At 40.2% G+C, this 26,634-nt stretch overlaps 2 protein-coding genes across 2 annotated transcripts in view; both read left to right on the top strand.

Annotated features, from left to right (window-relative positions):
• LOC123984149 (coiled-coil domain-containing protein 6-like) overlaps nt 1–9,328 on the top strand; it is a 14,563-nt gene extending 5,235 nt beyond the window's left edge. The window contains exons 5-9 of the mRNA XM_046070872.1: nt 887–1,047; nt 4,057–4,213; nt 5,053–5,153; nt 6,214–6,335; nt 7,745–9,328. Coding sequence (XP_045926828.1) covers nt 887–1,047; nt 4,057–4,213; nt 5,053–5,153; nt 6,214–6,335; nt 7,745–7,945 — 742 coding nt within the window. The 3' untranslated portion in view covers nt 7,946–9,328. The remainder of the gene's footprint in view (nt 1–886; nt 1,048–4,056; nt 4,214–5,052; nt 5,154–6,213; nt 6,336–7,744) is intronic.
• Nucleotides 9,329–16,512: 7,184 nt separating this feature from the next.
• LOC123984242 (monocarboxylate transporter 9-like) lies at nt 16,513–26,511 on the top strand. The gene is made up of 6 exons (XM_046071021.1): nt 16,513–16,935; nt 17,509–17,766; nt 21,497–21,640; nt 22,920–23,015; nt 23,579–24,457; nt 24,715–26,511. The coding sequence occupies exons 2-6, from the start codon at nt 17,568–17,570 to the stop codon at nt 24,897–24,899; spliced, it is 1,503 nt and encodes a 500-aa protein (XP_045926977.1). The 5' UTR covers nt 16,513–16,935; nt 17,509–17,567; the 3' UTR covers nt 24,900–26,511.
• Nucleotides 26,512–26,634: the final 123 nt, after the last annotated feature.

The raw sequence follows: 26,634 nt of genomic DNA on the forward strand, positions 1-26,634 counted from the left end.
CTCCTATAAAAGTATGTTTTAAGAAGGGACTTAAAAGAGTTCACTGACTCAGCCGACCTGATTTCCTCGGGCAGGCTGTTCCAGAGCCTCGGGGCCCTGACAGCAAACACTCTGTCCCCTTTAGTTTTCAGTCGAGACTCTGGAATAGACAACAGACCTCTGCCCGAGGATCTCAAGGTACGTGCTGGTGTGAATGGGACTAAAAGGTCAGAAATATAACAAGGCGAGAGGCCATGAAGAGCTTTAAAAGTTATCAATAGAATTTTAAAGTCAATTCTAAAACATACTGGGAGCCAGTGTAATGAAGCTAAAATAGGAGTAATGTGGTCATATTTCTTTGTTCTGGTTAAAAGCCTGGCAGCTGAGTTCTGGACAGTCTGGAGTCGATCAATAGATTTTTGGGTTAAACAGGTGAAAAGGCTGTTACAATAATCCAGGCGTGATGAGATGAAGGCGTGTAAAATAGTCTCGGTGTCCTTAAAAGTTAAAATGCCAGTCACCAAAACCAGGTGGCACAGCTTCACTAATGATAAAATGATGGACTAACTGTAGCTTTCTGGTTTAGATTGCACATTTTCAGGGTAATGTTTTAAATTGTTTATTACAAGGCGAAGGTGAATTGAAGGTTTAATAATTAACTACTGAAGGCAGTCATTTTAAATCAGAGCGATTTTCAATCTGAAGATGCAGCAAATGAAGAAAGGCTTCAGAAGGTTTTTGGTTTTTGAGAATCAAGTAAATTGTCTTATATTCGACTAATTGGCTTTTGTCCAGACTTATCTATTTGAGATCCCCTAGTTTTAGGTGTTATTTTAAAAAGCTTATCTCATGCCCATCATTTCTGTTGATTGTAATGGTGTTTTGTTGTTTTTGTTTTCTAAACAAGAATCCTTCAGGAGAAGTTGGACCAACCCGTATCTGCTCCTCCATCCCCAAGAGATGTTTCCATGGAGATAGACTCACCAGAGAACATGATGCGGCATATCCGCTTCCTGAAGAACGAGGTGGAAAGGCTTAAGAAAAGCCTGCGCACCACTGAGCTGCAGCGTAAGTGACCTCTCAACTTGTCACGTGATTCCAATGGAGCGCTCTGAATGGGCAGATGCTCCCAAGTGTTGATTAAGGATGCAATTGGTAAAACTGATCCTCTGATAAACACTGAGGAGCGTATTCACTGTACACCGAGGCATGGGTTATCTTTCATAGACCAGACAGAACAGGACACTTTCTGGCCTTGTCTGACACAGTTTACATCCTCATTACCTCCCGCAGGTTACATTACACCTAAAGATACTTAAGAGTATAAAGGCTGTTGATCTCTTGCAACATGAGGATGGACTGTTACCAACATATCAAGCTAGACCTCCAGCAGTGTTTCCCCTAGGATGGAGTTGTAGCAGCGGAGGTGAAGCAAAAAAATTTTTTTGTGTGCATACTGAAAGTCTGAATATAAAACCTCTGCCCTGCACATATTTGGTGGTGATGGGGGTGGTATGGGGGTCCTCGCCCAAAAAAGTTTTTCTTTTACCAATGACAATTATATGTAATTTTGCATTATTTGGAACCATCATTTTAACCATATCTGTGAACAAATAGTTGGAAAAGTTAGAGCAGATAATAAATGTCTGGGGAGGGACTAGGGACGATAACATTTTGATTTTGGAAAAGTTATTTAGTTTTAGTTTCCATCCCCTCTCCACAGTGATTGTACCTTCATGGCACAGTACCCAAGCCATTTTGGGCCTCACCTCCTAAGCCTTATAATGGCAGGGAAACCCTGTTAATATGACCTCATAATCATTATAGATAGAAGTGTTCATGTTGCCTTTTGTGTCTCAATTTACAGCTTTTGACATTTATCTGTAAAAATGTATATGAAAAACAGGCAACATGAGAACCACCTTCCTTAATTACCAAGTATTTCATTTACACAATAAAATCCAAAAGAAACGTCTCTTCATTAGTTTAAAATAACTAACTTGCTTTACTAATCACAGCTTTTCCACTGTAACCACCATCTTTTCTTTTCCTAACAACCAGTATGAAAACTGAAAAATAGTTAACTAGGCTAACTATTAGGATGTACACGATGTTTACAGGACAGCGCTGTTGGCTACACCAGTTTAGTCTATGCTTGTAATGTTGTCTATACTTAACATTAGCTACATTTGTAGGATGTCAAGTTACATAGAGCCAAAATACGTAGGCTACTGTCAGCTTTCCTGCTCAGCTGTGCAGTCTGAACGGAGGGGGAGACGTTTGCTAGCGCTAATCAGCTGCACTTTTACAGCAGTTGGAGAAACAACAAACAAGACTTTTCTTGGTCTTGAGAAGCTGACACACTGTAATCGACACATACATTTACTGGCAGAATAATTTCCTCCGCTCACATTCACCGTCACTTTCTGCCGCTCGGACAATCAAACACTTGCTTCACACCTCCCTATTCCTCACAGGAGTTACGCCGCTCTTATAACAGCACTTTTCACATAGATGTTTTTTGAAGAACGCGGAGAGAAAGCTAGTCAAGCGTCTTGTGTTATTGTGGTCGCTGGTGCGAGTGAAAACATTAGTAGCGTATAATTTAATGATTGTGGGAAATTATAGTAGCAGCGGTCATTGATGAATATAGGGGAAACACTGTCCAGTCTATCTGTAGAAAGTATGACCTAGAAATCAGAGGCACAGATAATGTACCATAATTGTGGCACCAAGTACTATACCATACTGTGTACGCACTAGTCATGTGTGGCTCCACTCTGTCATCAATGTGCATGTACGCATAAATCATACATGTGCCACCCACCTGATTCTCAGATTTAGAGACCCATACGTGTACAAACATTTCACTCCCCCTGTAATTCCTGTAGGCTATATTGACTTTTAATTTATGTCAAACAATGCAAGCTTTTCAGGTGATTTCTTTATTTTGTGTTGATGTATGAGTGTTTAACAATTTATTTTGATGATGAGACTGACTGCTGTCAGTAATTTTAAGCTTCTGAAATAATTTATTTTAGCCCTGATGGAGCTGCTTTACTCCAAACAGTTAACTGTGTGTGAGACCTTTTGGATGTGTAGAAGTTTATTTCAGAAGCATTTTTTGAAATTCTCTTTACATCACAATGACCATCATTAATTTAAATGCTTTGACTCAAACATTCAGTATCCGTGGCTGACGCAGGACTGTAATAAGCCAATCATTTCATTTGGCCTACCTGCCTGTCTGTCTACATACATACCTACCTACCTGGGTGCACTCTGACGCTAATGCACTATACCTGTGTATATATACCTGGTGCATACCAGGAAGGAGTTTTCAAAACCAACAACTGTATGTAATCTTACCATATGCCCCAAGCATAATACGTGAAATGCAGCCAGACTCTGGCTGCTGCCTCTTACAAAATTTTACCTTTTAATTTAAGTTACAAAGAACCAGAAATGTTTTTTTTTATTAGTATTATTTATATTGTTACTTGTGACATGGCAATGACATTATATCCTAGACATTTATTTGTAGATCACAGGCTTTTGGATGAATGCTTATTTTCATATTGTCATAAAAATGTAAGGCAGGGTAATATTTGATTTGGTCTCTGAAAGCCTGTAAAATGATATGCGCACATGATAACGCCAAACTACCCACTCCCAGATTTCAAAACATGAGTGTCTATACTTTGTTTTTGCCACTGGAGGGAGCTGTCCGCCCAACCTTTAATACATGTTCTGAGAAGTCGAGAAGTAAGACAGTATTGCTACTGAAAAAGAATCGACTGTGTATATCGATCGCCATTGACCCACTTTCACTTTGAAACAGAAATTTGAAAAGAATACTCTGGACAGCACAAACAAACTTAGTTGCTCTTGGGGTTCTTTGGAGGGTAGCATGTTACATCTGCACAGTTTTTAGATAAAGCCTTTTTCAATTGGAGCTTTTTACAGGTTCAACAATTTTGAAATGCTGCGTAATAATGCAGTTGTTGTTATACAATGGCCAGAATGTGAGCTTGAGTAGTATAACTTATGTAATTTGTTCTGTGTGTCCCCTCTCAGACACAGAGAAGCGTGCACAGTACATCGAGGAGGAACGACACATGAGGGAGGAAAACATCCGTCTGCAAAGAAAGCTTCAGAGAGAAATGGAGCGCAGGGAGGCCCTGTGCAGACAACTGTCAGAGAGTGAATCCAGTCTGGAGATGGACGATGAAAGGTAGAGGACGATAGGACACATTATCAACAAGGCCACAGTAACTTAACACTGGTGTGTCAGCAAGTCGAGTGAGGTTGATGAGAGGGACTGTAAATATAGTTAAAGTGGTGTGGCTTGTATTGCAGAGTGGCATTTCGCTCCATTGGCCAATTACACTACCAACATTGTTGATTGGATGAAGGGAGCATGTGGGAATGAAAGGATGAAGGAACAAAAGGAAAGATGAAAAAGACATGCCTACTCTTTTGTGTCACCTCAGCACACACCAGTAGTTGCCAAGATTAGCTCAGATACCAGCGTTAACGCGGGCAACCATCAAAATTAGCAGGAGTTTAATAGTTTAGTTTAATAGGATCATTTTGTAGAGATTGCATTTGAAAAGTAATTAACATAAAAATTCTAAAGAGTCATACTAGTGGCTTTGCATGCTTTATTCTATTAAGGCTTAAACCAGCTTCCAAGTTTCTGCATGGGGTCTCCCTCAACAGTGGTAAGAGGCCGTAAAGCATGCAAAAACACCAGCATCATCCTTGAATGAAAAATCCAGAAAAACCTATGCATACACTGAATTCTTCTTTGATCACTCTCAGCTGCCAGCTGAGACTTGAAAACTTTAAGGGTGCAGCAGCCTCACTTAGCAGTTAGGCTAAATTAAGCACTTTTAGACACCAACTGTACGTAGCCATAAAGGAGCTTTTCACATTACATGTTAAAGGTTTATCACTAACTATCCTCTTTTATGTTACACATAGCTGCCATGTCTTCAATTCCTTAAAAACTATGTTTTTTGGACTGGAAAAGTACTGAATTTTCATAAACTGGTCATCTTATCCACTCAGGTACTTCAATGAGATGTCTGCACAGGGCTTGAGAGCAAGGACTGTGTCCAGTCCCATCCCCTACACCCCCTCCCCCAGCTCCAGCAGACCCATATCACCTGGTAGGTGCATTTAATGTGGCCATTATTCAGGTGATACAGCAGTCAACAAGATATAATGCATAAATGAAAATGGAACAGAAAATTAAAAAGCACCTTTGATATGAGTTCCTATGACTTGTTGCCGGAAGTCAAGCTTCATATTTATAACCCAGCATAACATTAAAATCCATTATGTCGTTTGTCAAATCTGGAACAAACATTCATTGACATTCATGATTAAGTCTCAAAGGTCAGTGAAACCATAAATAAATCTCCAGTGGAAAAAAAATGTTCCCTCACTCTCTGTCCAATAAAATCCACGTCTTTCTCTCTTTTATAATATACCTGCTAGCCTCTGCAGTCCTTGCTTCTGTGGAAGTCGGATCATAAAAAGTTGCCATGCTTTCATAACAATTTCAGTTTTCTGGTTCACATTTATGAACAAAAGTGATTGAATAACAATTCAGTAATTAAGTGGAGTCAGCAGTTTGTTATCTTAAAGAAATTCTTTGAAAAAGGATTCACAACAAACAAATATACTCCAGTTAATAATAAAAAGTTTGACATTGGCAAAAAAGCAGGTTAATATTGAGTGACTGAGCGTGTCGGTAAGAGAACTGTACGAAAAATACCTAATGAGGGAAAACTACATAAATGTGTACATTTGTACTATTGAATGGCATTTTGTGGTGAACCAAAACCCCCCCATCTCACATATCGCACTAGCATCTAGGCTAAGCCAATAGTCCAATTTATTGCAGAGGAAAATAGAACCATTCAAGGCCCATTCAGTCATGTTTAGTGTGATTCGGCATGATATCAGATTACACCTTAAATGTTTGCACAATGATAAGACAGACCTCAGGGGCCAGCGCACTGCTGGTTTTCCTGTTCTGTTGGCCAGGTACAAATTGCATTCACCTATCATTCTAGGTCTTTAAGTAATTCAGAATGTAGTGTTAAGTAGAGAGATGGCAGTGCTTTGAGTCTCAACAACCAGAATTGAAAAGTATGACTGAATGAACAAAAGTACATATAGTATGTGCAACTTTCTCTACATGTCTTTCTGTCTCTGTCACAGGTCTTTCATATGGCAGCCACACAGTTGGCTTCACTCCTCCAGCAACACTGTCCAGAGCTGCCATCTCCCACTACAATACCCCCGCCCTGCACGTCCATGGAAGCTCCTCTCACGCTGTAGCGGTAAGTGACCTGGCAAATTGTCTCACAGGTGTTTAGTTTCAAAGTTAGGCGATCCAGTCAAAAATTTAGCTGCTACAATTTAAATGTGTTTATTTATGTAAACAAAAAGTAAAAAGGCATAAATCAATGAGATTTTTGTTTTGGATTTTAATGTCAGGGTGCCACCCTGTTAGTGATTTTTCCACTCCCAGATAACACCAAGGTGAGAATATACTTTCACCAACGGCTAGCCCAAATATTGTCTGCAGTGGGTGTACCAGATGTATTGGCTAGTTTTGATTTGGAGAAAATTGCTCTTCAGGGAACATGCTTTAGTGCTTTTAGTCAGAGGGCGGTAAGTTGCTTTTAAGCTAGGTTGACAATGCGATTTAAAACCCGGCTCTTCTATACCTTCTCATTACTCCCAAATTATAAAATGTCTCTGTCTCAGCCACTCATTGTCATTGGATGCCACTTGGATACATGTGGATGCTATTCAGATCACGGTGACTTGAGTGTTGACTGAAACTGTGAGTCACCTCTGACTAATTTCCAAACCTTTTGCATATCCCTACCAGTAGAACTGTGTGTAGTTATTTTCGTTTGCACAAATTACTCTAACTGACTTTTATATTTCATATTCAAATCTATACATGATAAAGCTATATGACTTATTAGGGACTATCTCACGGTTATGAAGTTGTGGCATTTTGGGGAACAGTTCTAGAGTAACACCAGATTTAGCTGACAACTTCAGTGTGATCAGCCGCCTTGTTTTCATTTTACAGTAGCCAGTTTTGAAAGTCTTTGGCCAAACGCCCTGGCAATAGCAGCATCCATAAGGTCCAAGTTCAAAACATAATGGTGTACGTATGTACAGGCAGCTGAAAAAAATTTATTAACTGATTGAGTAATTCTGTTTTATGCTTTAATCCCTTTCAATGCACTTTTGTTCCACTGTTCCATGCTATTGTATACCTCAGTCTCTTGTTTTCTCCCTTTCTGGTATTCTACATCCATTCATTTACTCTTGATGCCAGAGGATGGTACAGGCCACATCAGCCCACCCTGGAGAAAAACCAGGGTGGGCTGACAACCTCAGACCGATTCATTTTTCCCTGAAACCCTTTTTTCTTTTCTCTTTCCATTCCTCTGACTGGAAATGCAGTTGTCAGATTATGACCAATAGCTCAGAGAGGGAAACATGATAGAGACAAGTAACCTCAACCCTTAATCTTTTTCTTTCAGTGGTTTGTAACCCTGGAAGTACAGTTTAACTAGCTGTATAAATGTAAAAATATGAGTGTCTTCACATGCTGCTGATTTGGACTAAGTTTCTCCAAACACCTAAGTTTGCCACAAACCGTTTAGAATGCAGTTGTATGAAGAAGATGAGTCATGTTTGTTTGCTCTCTCTCTCTCTCAAACAGAGGCCCTCCCCAAGAAGAAGCACCAGCCCAGACAAATTCAAACGTCCAACACCCCCACCTTCCCCCAACACGCACTCAGGGGCGCAGCAGGCTCAGCCTCCGCTACCCCCACCAGCTCAGCCCATGGTCCAGTCCATGTCCTCCCCGGCAGCTATGTCGCAGCACGCAGCAGCAGCACAGCAGCCTCCCTCCCAGCCTTAATGCAACACACAGTCTCTGTCTTTGCGCGTGAGCGCGCTCACTGAATGCCACGACGCTACCGCAACAGCAGCTTCCATCATTACCAGCTCTGGAAGTCAAGTTTCTTACTCTTTACCAACTCCACAAAAGAAGCAGCTTCAAATGTTTAAGAGAGGGAAGAAACAAGATGGCGGCTAACCCTTAATGAAGCTAGCCGCCTGCCAAATCCACACGTGGCGTTACTTTACTCTTAAAAGGAATGGATGGACTGAAAATTAATTGCTTTTGGGATTTGTAGGCCAATTATCTGTTCCACCTTCTGTCTTGTACATGTTATGATTTTTTTTTTTCTTCGCTTGGGACTTTAGCTGGTTGGAATTGTTGTTGTGACGCTTCTAAGATAGCACAAACAGCACATACAGTATGTTTCATGGTGGTGTTTTCTGATTAGGTTGGATGTTTGGATCAGTGGATGGATGTATGGCTAGAAAAATTGATAAAGTGATAGATTGATGTGGTCGATTATTTTCATGCCTATAATATGACACTCGATTGCAGTAATGTCCACTCACCCTACCCCCTTTGTCGCTGATGAAGTGTCCGAGCTCAACACAGCTTTGATTAGGTCAACAAGAAGTGTCAAGACTGCTAGGAGTTTCTCCATTATAGGGCATTGATCATACAGAGCTTGCGCCAGAGTTATTTTAGTTTCTGAAAGTATTCAAGCCTTTGCTGCTCTTCAGTTAAAAGGAAAAAGGAAAAAAAAGCATCAAGGATGGACACTGGTACATAAACCACAGATAAATGTCGCCTTTTGAGGTGTAAAAATGTAGTCTGAGGTATTAACAACTTAGTCATGTACTCAGTCTCTTCTCTGCTCTTCTGTCTCACTCATCTCTCCCTGGTGTATTTCTGAAAGCTTCTATCATCCTTGTGGATATTCCTCATCAGAAAAAGGAAAAAAAAACATAATGCTCTTTACACTAAATATACATACTGCTAAAACATTCTAAATGAATGGTACTGTTGAACTAAATTTCTATGTATGATTAAAGCTCTTGAGATGACAACTTCTGTTTTTAATTGTCAGTTTTTACGGATAGCATTTGCTTCTCATTTGTTATGTGAGAATGAGTTTAACCTAAGTACGCTTTGTGGACTTCAGAACTGTTGCAAGTAACAATCAGTCTGTTCGTCGTGATCATTTCTTTCTTTCTGGCAGGAGACTGCGATGTGATGCACATGCGGAATTTGACAGATTGCACAGGTTCCGATTTTGATCTTTTTTTTGTATTTAGCTTCACTGGAATGTTTCCTTGTGGAAATCATGAGGTACCACCAAACCCCTACAGTAGTTGATGTAAAATGTTTGTGCCTTAAATAAAAATGCACCGTCAAAGCTCACACCCTGTCTTGGAAGGCAAAAATGTTAATATTGCTTAAGGAGGAATCCCTGTTCATTACATTTAGTGATGTGCTGCATGTCCATAGAGGCAACTGAAGAGTTTAACCTTCAGCATAATGGCGAAACTATGCGTTTCTCATGTTAAACTGAGGTCTCTGGGTCCTCTACACTGGTAATCCTAAGGCTAAGTAATGTTTGACTGAAATGATAGATTGCCATGAAATTTGACTTTTCCTCTAGGGCCATCAGCAGGACAGTGTGTTCATGTATTCAGTGAAATATCTCAACATTTATAGTTCCTAGATCATGCATCCTAATTTCTTTGGTGATCCCCTGATGTTTTGCCTTAGTGTCACCATGAGATTGACATTTGATTCAGAATGAAATGGCTGGACAACTATGAAATTTGGTACAAACTTCCATGATCCCTAGAGCATGAATTATAAAAAGTTTGATCCCCCTGATCTTTCATCTGTAGCTCTACCATCGGGTCAAAAAAAAAAACAATATTTTGGACCGTTACTTATGATGATGACCATATACTTGCAAAACTAATAACATTTCCATCAACCATAGTTGTATGTTTTGTTGTTGCAAATGGTAGCATGCTAATTCTCCCAAATGAGATGGCAAGCACAGTAAATGTTAAACCATCTAAACAGCATGACAGCATGTCAGCCTTGTTGCTCAAAGAACTGCTGTGCCAAGTACAGTCTTAAAAGCTGCTGCAATTGCTGTGTGGAGAGTCAAACAACAAAAGAGTTGTTAAAATTAAGTGGACAGGTGAGCAATGAATGACAAGCTCAAGGAGTTTGGGATAGACAACCGTAGTCCACTGTTAAGTTTTTGTTGACTAAAAGCTTGACAAAAACTATTAACAATCAAATGACTAAAGCTAATTATGATTTTATTCAACAGCTAAACAAAACCACATCAAATAAGATAAAACTCCATGAGCCAGTGCAAATCCCACGGAAAGTAATGTTAGTGTAGAAAAAGACAACGAATACAACAGTTTGGATAGAGACAGGTTACTTGGATTTTGCCATTTGGTAAGTAAGAAGCTTTTCAGTTTCTGTTTTAATGCTACAATATACAGTATACATACACTACTTGCTGTAAATATGTGGTTACCAATATGTTTCATATTTGGATTCCATATTAATAACAAATCACAACAACATTACTAAAAGTGTATTTTGCAACACTGAAATACAGAATCTGTTATCCATGGATGTTAATCTATTGTAACACAAATACATCATGTGATAAGCCTCTTACAGACAACAGCTCCTTTGACTCTTGATTCTGTGCCATTGTCTAACCTTCATTTCCTAGTCTACATTGGTTTTAACCAGTTCTAACTGGCTGAAGACCAGAGAAGTGTTTTCCACAGTGTTTTCCACAAATTAATCATTCCAGGATCATTTAACATGGTAAACCTTTGTGGGCACAGTAACCTGTGGTGGGAGGAGAACAGGCCTAGGATGACAGCTTACGCAACACATTAGGCTTCCGTTATTCACACATATGCCTGCTTCAAATTCACCAGAATCAAAATATACACGCCGTCCTAAGAGTGACATGAGTACATCTTTGTCCAAAGACTTGTTGAGCGTTCTGATACAACTAAAGTGTATCCTGTGTTTTGCTATCATGTTGCAGTGTTCTCTCTTGCTGCTGAAGCCAGCAACCTGAACTAATCCAAGCAGGAATCTGGACTGGAGGCTCAGGGTGGCCATGCTGGGTGCTAAAGTGGCCTTTCACCTCTGCAGCTTTATGGAGCTAGATGGCTGAACCAAGAGACATTTATCCAGACTGCAGGGTGGCTCTGTATGTTACCACCTGTCAGGCCTCTTACGGAATAGAACAGCAGGCTGCTGTTTCTCAGGTGTCACAAAAGTGCCAGAGAAAAGATACTTTAAAATGTCAGAATATCAGGTCAGCTTATGTAAAACTGCTGAGAAATTTGTGAGTGTGTATTTACTAATGGGCTCTGGATAAGTAATGTGAGATCTGCAGCTAGGCCAGAAGTGATAAATATGTCATGATGGGACTATGCTCATAATAATGTCATCTTGACAATAAATATTGAGATGGCACATTACACATACAGAAAGACCAAACCTTTGTTTGATATTTTGGAAGCCAAATTATGAGGAATATCAAACAGCTGGTACCACTGCACATGTGTTTATGCCACATGGTTTTCTGTCACATAGACCGTTGGCTTTCAAGCTTTTATGTGTGGTTTTACATGTTATTGATTTGTGGCAGAGCTATTAAAAGCTAACAATCGCATAAGAGTGGAGAATAATTGGAGTTGGTGAAGAAATATTACATTTATTGCTATATACAGTGAATATTTGGGGCACCATCATCATTGTAGAGGCTTGATTTCAAAACATCTGCAAGAACAGTTCTGGGTTCTGGCAGCAAGTTATGAGTTAAACCTGCCATGTGCAACGTATCTAATCAAATGTTTTGCTAAACAGTATCAAAAACTTTAGACAGATTAGCAGAGTGCAGCACACTGTTTCTTTTTTTATCAAGTATTAACCCTGATTGCTGTGGCTGGAAGACATTATTAACCTCCAGAAACACGTACACTTGAGAGTATACTGGTAAATCTAGGATTTTAGACAGCTTAGATATAGGAATTATTTAGGTAAGAACAGATCCAAATAATTTTCTCTAGCAGACTTTCTATGTGCTATCTCAGTCAGAGCACATGAGGGCTGAGATGCTGAATTATCAGCTTTGATATTGTACATAGATTAGTTATCAAATAGATCACATAATGAGATTAGTGTGTCAGGGTGGAGATTTTAGTGAATTCCAGCCTCTGGTGTCATTACCACTGCAACTTGAAAAGGAGGGTAGATGATCAAATTAACTTTTCCATGTCAATATTACAAAGCCTTGACCTTACGTTTTAAGAGCCACAGCTACTTTTCTAACCCAGTGGAATTTGTGGTCCAGAAACTGGAAATGTGTCAATAAATGTATTGAATAACTTGAGAAATTCAGCAACAATATTGATTCTAGGATCAGTCACTAGTGTTAACAGTGTACCATAGCCACTCTGTAATCCACTCCCCCCCTCCCTCAGATTCACACTGTCCTCCACAGGCCCAATATCTGGTTGAAACTGGTCAGGCAACATGTCAGTTTAATGCCAGTGTGCAGTACAATTAACTGTGCCTCCCTTGTTCTTTTTTCACTTAATATTTCAGGCAGAAGGGGATTATGGAGCCTGAACCTTTTCTCTAAGAGCCTTTCTGGCAACAGACCCTCAGCTATGAAAAAAAGTATCAAAGTTCCCAAAGAATATTTGGTGCATTCAGTGTGAAAACCAGTTTCACCTTTGGTCTGCTCTCTTCATCCCTCCTTCATTCTCACTCTGCTCCCCGTCCTTTCATCTTTCATGTCCACTTTTCTTTGAGTTTTTCTTTCCAGTCTCTACTCCTTGATTTAGTTTATTCTGATCTGGTTCAATGGCATTCCTGACTGGAGGTTATGGGAATGGGTGCAATCAGATGGTGATATAATTTTACGATGCGGCTGAAGTGTGACTAAGAGCAACTCTTCTCTCTGCTCACACCACAGTATGAACGCATGAAATAAACTCTTTTCTTGTGTGTTTCTCTGGGTAGAAAGATGTACCAATTTAGAAATGTAATTAGAGAGTTGAGCAATATAGCCTAAATGAATTCAAGCTATTCTGACAGGTTATAGGGGGATAATTCACACCTGTTTCATTGGCTATATCTATTTTATTTTACCACTAGTATTCAGTGTTGGGCAAGCTACTTGGAAAATGCTACTAGCTACTCTGCATTTAATGAAGCTTCACTACACAGAAGTTACCCCCTAGTGAAATGTAGCAAGCTAAGCTTCAGACACGTGGCAAACGTAGCTTAGTTACATCAAAGCTATTTTTTTTTTTAGGTCATATATATACACACACACACACACACACACACACAGAGTAAAGGCCTAGTTTATATTGAACTAACTTCATTCCACAGTAGCAATAGAAGAAAGACTACCTGCTCCAAAAGTGTGTGTTTGTGAGAGAGAGAAAGAGCTAAATCAGACACACAGAAACTCTCCTACTTTCTGCCATATCATTGCAGCTAAATGTATTTCCTCATGCAACAAACCTAGAACCATTGTTGTATATATAAAGTAACTTAATTATCACATTATTAATTCATTCTATATTTGTTATTGTTTATATATGTGAATTTGTGCTTTGGCAACATTGCAACCTAAACATTCATGGCAATAGGCCAGAAAGAGAACTTATTTATTTATTTAATGTAAAATCTTAATATATTTGAATTTTTTTAACACACACACGCATGCTTACTGTTTTATTTAGTTATTTTATTATCATTTTTAATATATTTTAATTTTTCTAACACACACATTACACACAAACACACATACGCTTTAATTACTTTATGCTACTTGTTTAATGAAATGTATGGGGTTGATTGTTCTTATGTAGTTTGTATGATGCTTTGGCTATATTGTTGTTATACATTCATGCCAATAAAGCTAATTTGAATTGAATTGAATTGAACTGACAGAGAGAGATCTCATTTCATGGAAATAGGTTTCTGCCGCTACATATCAAAGTTTCCTCCTCACTAGAGGAAGAGCTGTCCAGGCTGGACCCTGATCCTTCTCACAAGAGGTGTTACAATAACTATCACAATAGAAAGTAAATTAAATCGCGCGTGTCTTTATTCCCCTGCAGCAAAGTCGCAGACATCAGCACAACGATCGGTACGTGATGTCACCGTCACACGGAAGCGCTTCTGCCAGCTGCGCATATACAGGTCCGTGTGTGGCGGTGGCGTCACTTTGTGATTCTTCAGACATGCTTGGGAAAATGTAGCGTGTGTGGAAGCTACCACGCTACTCGGTCAATAAAAGAGCTTCGTTACTGAAAAGCTATTTGATTCAGAGAATAGCGGCACTGCGATAACGCGAGCCGCCGAACGCAAAACCCATGGTCAGGTCAGCCGCCGTCTGATTTCTGTTGCGGCTAAAGCAGCGTTATTATGGTAAGGACGAGGCGCGAGTGAGCCGAAGATCCTGAAAGATACATACGCGTTGATGCTCTTAGTGATTATATGAACACAAATACATACAACATAAATATAATAATATTACTAATAACAATAATGATAATATTAGTATAATTTATTATCATTTGTTATTGATGCAAATGCAAAAACTACCTTTTCTTTGTTATTTTGTGAACATAATTTATATGAAATTTGACCTTTCACCAGCGTAATTGCTCAGCAGTTAGTTCAGCATTGTCATGGCATCTCCTTACTAGTGTCCTCTACTATCACTGGTACAAATATCATACGGTTTTACTTTACCACCTATGAGATATTGCACTCTAAAAATCCCTCCAACAGCGAAAATTCAACAGACAATTATAATTTCTGTGAACTTTGACCTTGGACCAAAACAGTTTCTTAATAGGTGACCTCATCCTTGTCATATCATCTCCTTCCTAGTGTCCTTTACCATCACTGGTACATATATCATAACATTTTACTGTACCAAATTGGAGAAATTACATTCTAAAAACCCCTCCAACAGTGAAAACTAAATAGACACTTAACATAGCTGTGAACTTTGACCAAAACATTTCCTTAATAGGTGACACCACCACACCAATATCTCACAGTTGGTACAGTAAAACCTTATAATATTTGTACCAATGATACTAGGGAACACTAGGAAGGAGAAGATATGAAAACCGTGATGTCACCTAGGTGTTTATTTTCGCTGATGGAGGGTTTTTATAGTGTCATTTCTCACAGTTGGTACAGTAAAATGTTATGATATATGTACCAGTAATAGTAGAAGACACTAGGAAGTAGAAGATATGAAATAGGTGGTGTCACCTATTAAGGAACTGTTTTGGTGAAAGGTCAAAGTTAACAGAAAATGTTAACATGTTTACATTTTACTGTTGGGTTTTTTAGAGTGCAATATCTCATAGGTGGTATAGTAAAGCCTTATGATATTTGTACCAGTGATAGTAGAGGACACTAGGAAGGAGAAGCCATGACAACGCTGAACTAACTGCTGAGGAATTACGCTGGGGAAAAGTAAAATTTCATATAAATTATGTTCACAAATAACAAAAGAAAAGGTACATTTTGTATTTGCATTAATCCATCCATCCATCGTCAACCGCTTATCCTGTGTACAGGGTCGCGGGGGGGCTAGAGCCTATCCCAGCTGACATTGAGCGAAAGGCGGGGTACACCCTGGACAGGTCGCCAGTCCATCGCAGGGCCACACATAGACAGACTTTGCATTAATAACAAATTATTAATTATAATTATACTACTATTATCATTATTGTTATTAGTAATATTATATTTCTGTTGTATGTTTTTGTGTTCACTAGCATAACAAAAAAACGCGTATGTATCTTTCAGGACATTCGGCTCACTCGCACCTCGTCCTTACCATAATAACACTGCTTTAGGCGCAACAGAAATCAGACGGCGGCTGGCTTGACCAAGGTTTCGTATTCGGCGGCTCACATTACCGCAGTGACGCTACCACCAAGCTACTGAGAAAGGTAGTTAAACTAGTAACGGATACTTGTAGCGACGCTAACGTTACTGCCCAACACTGCTAGTATTAACGTAGGCCTACTATTCGTAGGCTACGGAAGTATTCCTGTAATATTCATGGATGAACTGTCTGTATTACTAAAACACTAAGCATACCCTATTGTCATCTATCTGGCTGTGTAAGATTCTCTTAAGGCTATGTTTAAATAGCTGCATGGCTGGCTATCTGCATGACTGTCTACTGAGTATCCTGTTATTTTGTGACGATTGGAAGGCCATTTATGATTTCATTCAAGAGTATTGTGCCTGTATCGTTTTAATCAGTGCTCACCAGAAAAAAGGACTCCATGCAGTGCGCCCTACTGGTGCTGTGTTGTATTCATACCCCCATCCATCTACCAGTTGAGACTGGAGTGACGTGAAAAACAACAATGTTCCTGGAAGTAATAATACTCCCAGGTAAGGATGGGTCTGTGAAGACACGTGAACCAGGCACAATTACCCTTAGATACAGCAGAGTGAGTAATATTTCTAACGTTAATTATTATTTATAATCATTATTCTTTTTCAATTGCGACATAAAATATGATTTCAGATCTAGAAAAGTATGCAGTATGACCCATAAGCCGTCACACCTCCGAGCGGTGAGACTCTCTGTTCTCTGCTGTGCGCTCCAGGAAGCGCTCTTCCTCCAGTGTGAGCTGCTGCTGCTGAGGCTGGACCAGCAAAAACAGCTTTGAACCGGTTTTGTCGCCGGTTACAAAGCAGTATGAAACGGATGCACTATACGCATTCTTGATGCAGAGTGTCTCTTAACACACTGGCATCAAAGATTCCAGCTTAGACAGGCGATGAGTCCATGTGCGAGTCATTTGTAATGATTCTGTAAAAAGGGATATTAAAAAGAAAAACATCCTACATGGGAAGTTGCTGTAGAACGCGCAGCTCTGCAGGGTCCTGCTGCTGTTTCTGTAGATGCTGAGGTGAGTGCCGCTTGTTTTTACCAAAATAATATGCACAATGTACCTGTGCTTGTACTGAAGATAACGTGTTGGTGAAAATAGATATCTGAATCAATAATTAGCATGGTCACATAGTGATTTTCGTCATGATATTGTCGTAGATTTTAATGAAAAAGAAGCATATTTACATGCTGTAAGCCTGCTTTGTAAGCAAAGAAATCTGATGAGCTTTGCACCAACTTTTCCTCCCACACAAGATTGCCTCATTGTAAAAAGTGTGGCCATTGTTCCTGCAGTGGTGTATAAAGTTGCTCTGGGCTCAAGTTATTACTAATAGAGGAGTGAGAAACCTGGGTCAGCACAGGAGACAAGCCTTCCATTTGTCTTTTAAGGATCAGAGCTGAATCATGGAAGAAACAGGGTAAAGGTGTGTGTGTGTGTGTGTGTGGAGCAAAGCAGTGCAGTTTTCTTTACTTTCTCCTCCTCCAAGGTGTGGTTATAGAGACAGAAACAAAAGGGGCAGTTGCGTATGGGCAAGTTGCAGTCAGTCAGTGTTGAGAACCTCACACAGGTGACCTGTTTTGTCCCTCCCAGGAACCCCTCCCCTCTCAGAGCTGTAGCAGATCTCAGAGGGTAGCAGTAACATCGGCACCATGGCTCCATCTACTAAAGTGCTGGACGGAGGCTGGGGATGGGCGATTGTTTTGGCCTCCTTCATGGCCCAGCTCCTGGCCTATGGATCACCCCAGTCGGTGGGTGTCCTGTACCCCGAGTGGCTGCATGCCTTCCAGGAGGGCAAGGGCATGACAGCCTGGGTGGGCTCCCTTGTGGCTGGAGTAGGACTAATTGCCAGTGAGTAGCGTACACTGTAATAATGTAATAATCCTTTGCATGGGTCCACATTGGGGTAAAAGAGCCAAACTGAATGCCAGTTGAATTAAATTAATGAGATGGATCAAGTTTTCGAGTCATGTTTGAGCAGCTTTTTAGATAGATAGATGCAAATGGCGAAAGATGTGTGTAATCCTTTAGCACTTTTTCCCTTCAGATTATTGTTTTTAGCATCTGATCATTCTATGCTGAGCTGTAGCTACATTGATGTTTAGGCACTAAATATCATTATGGGCAATATAAACTCAGCAAAAAAAAAGAAACACCCCTTTTTCAGGACACTGTATTTTAAAGATAATTCTGTAAAAAAGCAAATAACTTTACAGATCTTTATTGTAAAGGGTGTAAACAGTGTTTTTCATGCTTGTTCAATGAACCATAAACAATCTATTAACATGCACCTGTTGAATAGTCGTTGAGACACTGACAGCGTACAGATGGTAGGCAATTAAGGTCACAGTTATAAAAACTAAGAACACTAAAGAGACCTCTCTACTGACTCTGAAAAACACCAAAAGAAAGATGCACAGGGTCCCTGCTCATCTACGTGAACGTGCCTTAGGCGTGCAACAAGGAGGAACAAGGACTGCCGATGTTGCCAGGGCAATAAATTGCAATGTCTGTACTGTGAGATGCCTTAGAAAGCACAACAGGGAGACAGGAAGGACAGCTGATCGTCCTCACAGTGGCAGACCAAATGTGACAATGCCTGCACAGGACTACAGGGCCACACCAGATACTGATTATTACTTTTGATTTTGACCCCCTCTTAGTTCAGGGACACATTTTCCCATTTCTATTCCTCACATGTCTGTGAAACCTTGCTCAGTTTATGTCTTAGTTGTTGAATCTTTTTATGTTCATACAAATATTAACACATGTTAAGTTTCCTGACAATAAAAACAGTTGTAAGTGAGAGGACATCTCTTTTTTGCTGAGGATATTTGCTGACATGTGATTGTGTGATTGAGGGAGAGATATCTGCTTAGTGTTAGAGAACTTATCACTCACCTTTACACCTATCCTACAATTTCCTTCTCAATGATCATACCACATTATGCCGCTGATAGCAAAGCAGACCTAATTCTTGTTCAAAGTCTGTACAATGACTCCATGTACTACCTCAAAGGGGGCAATACAAACTGCCATCAAGGAATATGTTTACTAGAGCAACAAGTGTTAAAGAGCTCACCTTATTGTCATGTTTCAACAGCATGGAGAGAAAAGGCAATGCAGTGACAATTAAAGCCGCAAGCAGCGTTGAGCAGGTCCTCGCACGTGTAATGCATCGAGGTGTGAGGCGGCCGCGTTGCAGATTCTGGAGCTCTGCCGGTGCGGCTGTGAATTTGCCACTCACTTCAGACGCTGCACAGTGTTAATCATCACTTCCTGTGTCCCCTTTGTGGCGCTACATAGCACTTGGCGCTATGACTATAACTAAATATTGGCATATGTTTGGGGCGTGACTGTTATCAAGCACGTAAAGTTTGGTGCAAATATGAGCATGTACACTGAAGTTACAACAACTTCCTCTTTCATGGCAAATCATTGATTTTGGATGCCACGCCACGGGCACGCCGTTTCACGAAAACTCACCGTTTGTACAACTTTTAATAATCGCATTTAATAATGTTGGCATGTACATGTGTTCAGGGCAGGACTCTTATTAAATGTGTAAAATTTGGCACAGATCTGAGCATGTACAGTCAAGTTATAACAACTTCCTGTGTCATAGTGAAGAGTTTAACTTCACCGCCACCACCATGCCATTAATTGCAAACACACAAGTTTTACAACATGGCTCAATGTGTTAATGGTTTTCTGGGACAGTTTTGAAGTTGATACAGTATGTCCAACCTGCTAGGAGTAGTACGTTACAACATAAAACGTGTAATTTCCTGTTGCCAGCAGGTGGCGCTATGACTTTGAGTGAATATTGGCACGTGGATGTGTTCAGGGCGTGACTCTTATAATGCATCCCAAATTTGGTGCAGGTGTGAGCATGTAGACTGAAGTTACAACAACTTCCTTTTTTATGGCGAATTATCGATTTTGGACGCCACGCCACGGGCACGCCATTCCACAAAAATTCACCGTTTGTACAACGTTTAATCGTCAATGGGTTTGAAGTCAAGCGGACTAAATCCCTAGGAGGAGTAAATCGCCAAAAATTACCATTAAATCCAGTCCTGTTGGGTTTAGGAAATGGCTCCAAGAGGCTTTTTTGTACGTCTGGACACGATACACGTACCACAGAAATTTCGTACATGTAGGTGAAACTTTACCCGGGGGCTGCTCCGTAGGGGGCCATTCTGCCACGCCCCTGCGTGAAACCCATAAAATACGAAATTTTTCGGCGCGCCTGCAAATTTTATTTTATGTGCAAAACTTGGGGTTACTCTGCAAAGAAAGAAAGAAAGAAAAAATAATCCCTTCAGTTTCAATAGGGATCTCGGACGTTTCGTACTTGGGCCCTAAAAATGGGCACTTTGTGGCTCCCTGAGCAGAGTTGCCGTCATTGATTTTCTAGGAGAGCAAAATAAGTGCAAGTCATCCATGCTATGAATGTAGGAGGATCACTTAGCTCTTAATCTAACCACTGAGGGAGGAAAAGAAAGACAGATTGAGAGACAGATGGGGAGAGAAACGCAAACACTTGTATTTGCTGCGCAAGGCTGTGTATATAAACTTACTTGAACCCAAACCTAAAGGAAAAGAGATAAAGAGAAGTGTCTGAAAATGTGTAGCTGCCGTGTGAATGTAAGAATGACATGTTAAGAGAAACAAACCAAGAAAAACATTCTAACTCAGTAACCTTTCAGTAATGTCTGGGAATTATTAGAGAGGCATGCCCCACGGCTGTGTTGAGCAAACAGGATCAGTGATCAATAGTGGTCTTGGTTGACATTTACGTCTAAGGCAGAGCTCCCCCTCCAGCCTGGCTTCTTGCTGTCGTCTTTCTCAAAGGGGTGAGGTGAAAATCCCGACCGGACAGATCTGGCCTCAGGCCTGGCCAAGTCCTGGACGCGTGTCCCAGCTGTCAGACAGCAGTACTGCAGTTCCTGCTGCACAACAACGGGGTCTTTCCTTGGCTTAGAGGGGAAGGAAACAGTAAATGTCACATGATGAATGAGTCAAGCATCCTCGGGATATGGGAGTATTCAGCAAGCCTTGAACAAAACATCTCGTCTTGGGTTTCAGTATTGCACTCTTCAGTATAAATCATGTAGCTCTAGGGAAGAGGTGGAAAAAGATTATAAATATATATGTGATACTGTCAGGCAGTGAGGGATAAGTAGATTTTCCAAACCGTAAATCTAATTAAAGTGGAAGAGGAAACTAGATATTGAGGAGTTGAACTATGAATCTGATTGGTTTGTGTAAAATGTTAAAGTAACATGTTAACACTGGACCTCTCAAGAGTCTCTTGTGTGAACACCTCTGACAGGTTGCCAGTTTGACCCTAATGTGGTGTGACAGTGTCATGGTCAGTCGCAGCAGTGCTTTGTGAGATGGGGTTTGATTTTCTCAGAAACTCTTGTTTGTTATCCAGATTATAACACATTAAGCAGCACACTATCATTGTTATCCTTTGTTCCCAGAATATTTTTGTTCCTCAGTTACTCACCTTTTCCCTCTTTGTATCTCTTCCACTCCTTGACTGTCTCTGTCTCTTTTCTCTTCCCCTCAGGCCCTGTCTGCAGTGCCTGTGTGGACAACTTTGGGGCTCGTCCAGTGACCATCTTCAGTGGCGTAATGGTGGCAGGCGGCCTGATGCTCAGTGCCTTTGCTCCCAATGTCCAGTTCCTCATCTTTTCCTATGGGATTGTGGTTGGTAAGTGAACATAACATTAGGGTAGAGATGCACCGATTTGATACTGATATTGTATATCTGCCCGATACTTACTCAAATAGCTGGATCTATTCAGTTCAATTATGCGGGTACTATGCGATGCAACATAGCATTTTGTTTTAAGTTAGGAAGCAATGCTTAAGTCAAGCCCAGATGTTGCCTTACACATAAAATAATGATTCACAGTATCTTCCTCACAGTGGGGAATACAGCTTATTCATTTTACACTGGTTTCAGATCAGTACTTGGCAATGGCGAATACCCAAAGCCCAGGTATTGGGATTGGTATCAGGTGCATCGCTACCTTGGAAGACATCCTTCTACGTGTTATACAGTACTTTATCAGAGATAAGCCTGCAAAGAGGGTTGGGAGAAAAAAAGTGTGAGAAAAAAATGTGTTTGATGTTGCTGTGGTCATGGGAGTTAACTAAGCTTCTTATCCCTCTAACATATGAGAATCTTGTAACACATTGTTTAATCATTTGAAACAAGCAGGGGCATATGTCAAGTCCAACTATTACGCAACATGAGAGGCTGACTATATCATAAATGACCAGTTAATGAATACCATTGCCAGTTAAAGTATGTAGAATCACACCAAGACAAGATAAACGTTTGCCATTGCTTTATGTATTTATTAGAGATGTTGACAGAAAAATAACATTGTGGTGTAGCCTGATCCCCATGTGACCCTTTATTACCTCAGCACCCCCACCATTGTGCCTGCATTGGCCCAGCACCACCTGTTATCACACATTAAGTGACAGCCCAGCCGTGTTTAATCCTGGTAAACCCTCCACAGCCAGCACTGCCTTTTGCACAGGCAGTACTGGAGAGAGGAGGCCATGCATATTTGAAGACAGTCATTTATTTTTAGAGATGCCCTTAGATGATGACTGTGGCTTTGGCTGTACATGCACATGCAGCTTGTTTATTGCTTATTGTTTACTTCCTTTATGTTTTGCTAATTATGTTGCACATACTTATGCATATACTTGTAAATACATATGTGTAATGATTTCTTGTGTTTATCCACTGAGAAACACTGACCACATTGTTGTTCTGTAGTCTTGTATGACCAAAACTGTAAAGTAGTACACTAATATACATATTTCTTGAATTTGGAACACATTTTCCTGATGTACTGGGCAATTAAATTCCCATTCTTGTGTATTTTTAGAAGTTAAAGGTTTTTGCATCTTTCACCCGAGCTAATGGAAATTCTTCTTCTGTCCTCTTCTTGTCCTCTCTCCAACTATAGGCCTGGGTTGTGGTCTGGTCTATGCAGCCACGTTGACAATCACCTGTCAGTATTTTGACAAGAGACGTGGCCTTGCTCTTGGCATTGTCACCACAGGTATTGCAGTAGGGACAGTGACTAGATCTGGTTTGGCTGGGAATCAAAACTTGAATGAGAATTGTTTGAGAAGGTTGACTTTGAACTATATTTGACATAATTGCCTTTAATGAGAAGAGTTATTTGTAGCACCCAAAGTTTATTGAAGTTTAAATCATGGATTTAAATGTACTCCAGGTTACTAGTGCAACAGACCCAACTTCTGACCACACTCAACCACACCCATCACTGATGCTTGGTGTGGTCAGAGGTGAAACAGACTTAAAGTTAAAGTTATTAAAGCCACCATGTAGAATCTGAAATGTTCTGACTTTTGCGCCCCCCAGTGGCAGTATCAAAAAAGATATATTCAACATGGCAACACAGAGATGAATGAGCTAAAGGCTCACATCGACTCCAGTTTCAAGATTGTCTAATTTTTCTCCAAATAAAAACTCGTGCCAGAAGAGTAATTTGAAAGGCTCTATACTGACAAAACGTTTTACACATAGTGGTTTTAATTTTCATTTTGATCTGTCACTTTCTTACATTGACTGAGTTTCTGTCTTCCTCCGCTCATTCAGGCACAAGTGTTGGAGCCTTCATCTATGCCAGCGCTCAGAACGAGCTGATTGTGTTGTACGGCCTGGATGGCTGCCTGCTAATCATCGGAGCTGTAGCACTAAACCTCATGGCCTGCGCCGGCTTCATGAGGCCCCTTAACATGCCAGGGTACTACCTCAAACAAAAAGCCGCCCTGGAACGCAACACGGAGGAGCAGCTTTTTGAGAAGCCCCCATTGGATGACCTGAAGATCACAACAGGTTCCCTCACAACCACTCCAGAGAAATCTCTGACGGCGAAGGAGTTGCTTATCACCATTGATACCAAGGACTTGGCCATTCAGACAGAGAAGAAGAAACACGGCTTCTTGGCTGGGTTGGCCATCATGAAAGTCATCAAGAAGAAGCAGCAGGCATACTCCAAGTACATGCACTCCATGCATGAGATCCTGCAGGACCAAGCCATGGTGGCCTTCTGTATTGGTGTGTTCCTGTTCAGCCTTGGGGCGTTCCCTCCTGTACTCTTTATTGAAGATGTGGCACAGAGTCAAGGACTCATTGAAGAAGTTAGTGTCATTCCTTTGGTATCAATAGGGGCCATTGCCACTTGCGTGGGTAAACTAGTTCTGGGTATCCTGGTGGACATCAGGTGGATCAACAGCATCTATTTGTATGCCTTCACCATGTTTGCAGGAGGTGTGGCCCTGCTCCTTATCCCTATCACTAAGACGTATATGGGACTACAGATCCTTTCTGTCATCCTGGGTTTCTTCTCTGGAAACTGGTCTCTCACCTCCTACATTACTACTAAGATTGTCGGCTTGGACAGACTGACGCAAGCCCACGGCATCCTCATGTTCTTCGGGGGATTTGGGATCATGCTTGGACCCCCTGTTGTAGGTAGGAGAGCTTGTCTTTATCTAAATTTGTAAGCATTTCTACACTGGCAATTATTAGTTAGAGATAAACCCTGTTGTAAGGTCATGTTTTCAGAGACATTTCAAAAATCAAAATGTTAAATCAGGCAGGCAGGTAGTGCAAGGCAGAGGACATGTCGACTGCAATAAGGGGTCAGCTTGTCATTATTTCGCTGACTGCTGTACCTGCCAGGAATCCCTGCTGACTGCTCACAATGTCTTTTTCTCATCACTTTCCAGGGTGGTTCTTTGACTGGACGCAGTCATATGACCTGGCGTTCTACTTTAGTGGGACCTGTGTGGTGCTGGGAGCCGTAATTCTCTTTCTGCTCACCCTTCCCTGCTGGAATAGGAAACACTCCGAGAATGACAGACCAGATGTCCATTACACCAGCAACTGTGACAAAGTTGCCTCTGTAGCCTGAAAATGAGTACATTTCATAAGGACTCAAAGCTCACCCCTACTGTCCAGTATCTGTCCACTGATTAACTGTATGTGAACCACCTCTATAACGATATTTCTTTTTTTTTTCTCGACAATATAGGGGTCCTCCCCCCCTTATTTCTGCTGCCAAGTTCTAATATACCAAAATACTTGCCAGAGGTTTTGAAATACAGGCCTTTCTGTACTTTGCCTGCATTGCTCAGGTTCAAACCATATATTGCAGATCTTTTTTAAAGGTTAGACTCGGTGTTGATTTTTTAAATTATTACCTCATTTTTCGAGGTCAACTGAACAATATTGTTCAACTCCCCAATTTGACATTGTGTTTATGTAAACTGATTTTCACTTCGCTGTAGCTCTGAAACCGTGCCGTTCATAACACTGGGAACAAAAACATCTGAAACCACTATAGATGCACAAAAACACTCCCTGGAATCTCACAGGGATTGGACTGAAGGAGGGGGCCTTTTTTGATAATTGTAATTTTAGCAACATTTTGATTTTGTATTTTTTGGTTTATATATATATATATATATATATATATATATATATATATACACTACACCACTATGTATCTTACCAAAGCATTAATGATAGTCAATGCCTGTCAACACATTATGCCTGTTGAAAAAATACAAAAGCCTTGCTTTATAGATAATGTTTGTTTTCAAGTGCATTGATTCAGTTTATACTTTTTTAAAAAAAGAGTTTGAGTTTCACATACCTCCTGTTTCTGGATCACAAACACTTTTTGAATAAGTTATGCTGATTCAAAAACATGTAAGAACACTTAAGAGATGCTACAGTATTTCCGACATTAACAGCATGTTGATTCTCTTCGTGGCATGACTATCATGACCAGGCTGGTCCTTTTTCATCATGTTGTGTGTGTATATGTTTGTGTGTATGTTGTGTGTGTATATGTTTGTGTGTATGTTGTGTGTGTATGTACCTACACACGCATGTTCACATACTTTTGTATTAGCACTAGTTTGTAAAGTCCTATGTGCTAGTAACTTTTATATGCACAAAACCAACCATAGAGCTGTAAAAAATAGTTTGAGGTTTGAAGTTGATTATTGTGATTATAATTGTAATGAATACATTGCAATAGGCTTTTAAGAATCACTTGAATGTTAAAAATACCACTACAGATGTATTTTTGATAGTTCCAGTTTCAGGCGTAAGGATACATCTGGGACATTACTGTTTGCTTTTTGTGTTTGTAGAGGGTATTTACAAGGTGATGAGGTGCAATTAGTCCTGACCTAGAAGGTATGTTTGGTTGTCACTTTTTACTCTTATTTTTAATGCCAGTATTATACTATTTATGTATTTCTGCTATTATTTTATTTTAAAAGTGCCAATAAAAGACATTTGGATTTGGATTTAACATAACGTGTTTACAATGGAGTTTGAACTTCCAAAACAGTTTTGTACTTACATGAAATGTACAAAACAATCTGAATAATATATATATAACCATTATTATTTGTCTATATTATACTAAGTCCATTAACCGCAGATTGTTTGTTACCATTTTCCATGTAAAAGTTCATTCAACTGGTCTTATTAAAACGCGTGAATCATCATTTGTTTTCTATAGCTCAATGTATGCTAGTTAATACAGCCTACCATATATCCTTAAGAGATGTATTCATGTGGCAAACAGTAATATTTATACTAAGTGTGTTTCTATTGCCTTAGCTAATCTT

Source organism: Micropterus dolomieu, linkage group LG15, assembly GCF_021292245.1.
Source record: "Micropterus dolomieu isolate WLL.071019.BEF.003 ecotype Adirondacks linkage group LG15, ASM2129224v1, whole genome shotgun sequence".
Classification (NCBI taxonomy): domain Eukaryota; kingdom Metazoa; phylum Chordata; class Actinopteri; order Centrarchiformes; family Centrarchidae; genus Micropterus; species Micropterus dolomieu.

Excerpts from the sequence above, each read along its gene's own strand:
- LOC123984242 (XM_046071021.1), top strand. The coding sequence starts at position 17,568 with ATGGCTCCATCTACTAAAGTGCTGGACGGAGGCTGGGGATGGGCGATT. Across the intron at positions 17,767-21,496 it reads TGGAGTAGGACTAATTGCCA|GCCCTGTCTGCAGTGCCTGT; the intron begins GTGAGTAGCGTA and ends TCTTCCCCTCAG. Across the intron at positions 24,458-24,714 it reads GCTTGGACCCCCTGTTGTAG|GGTGGTTCTTTGACTGGACG; the intron begins GTAGGAGAGCTT and ends ATCACTTTCCAG.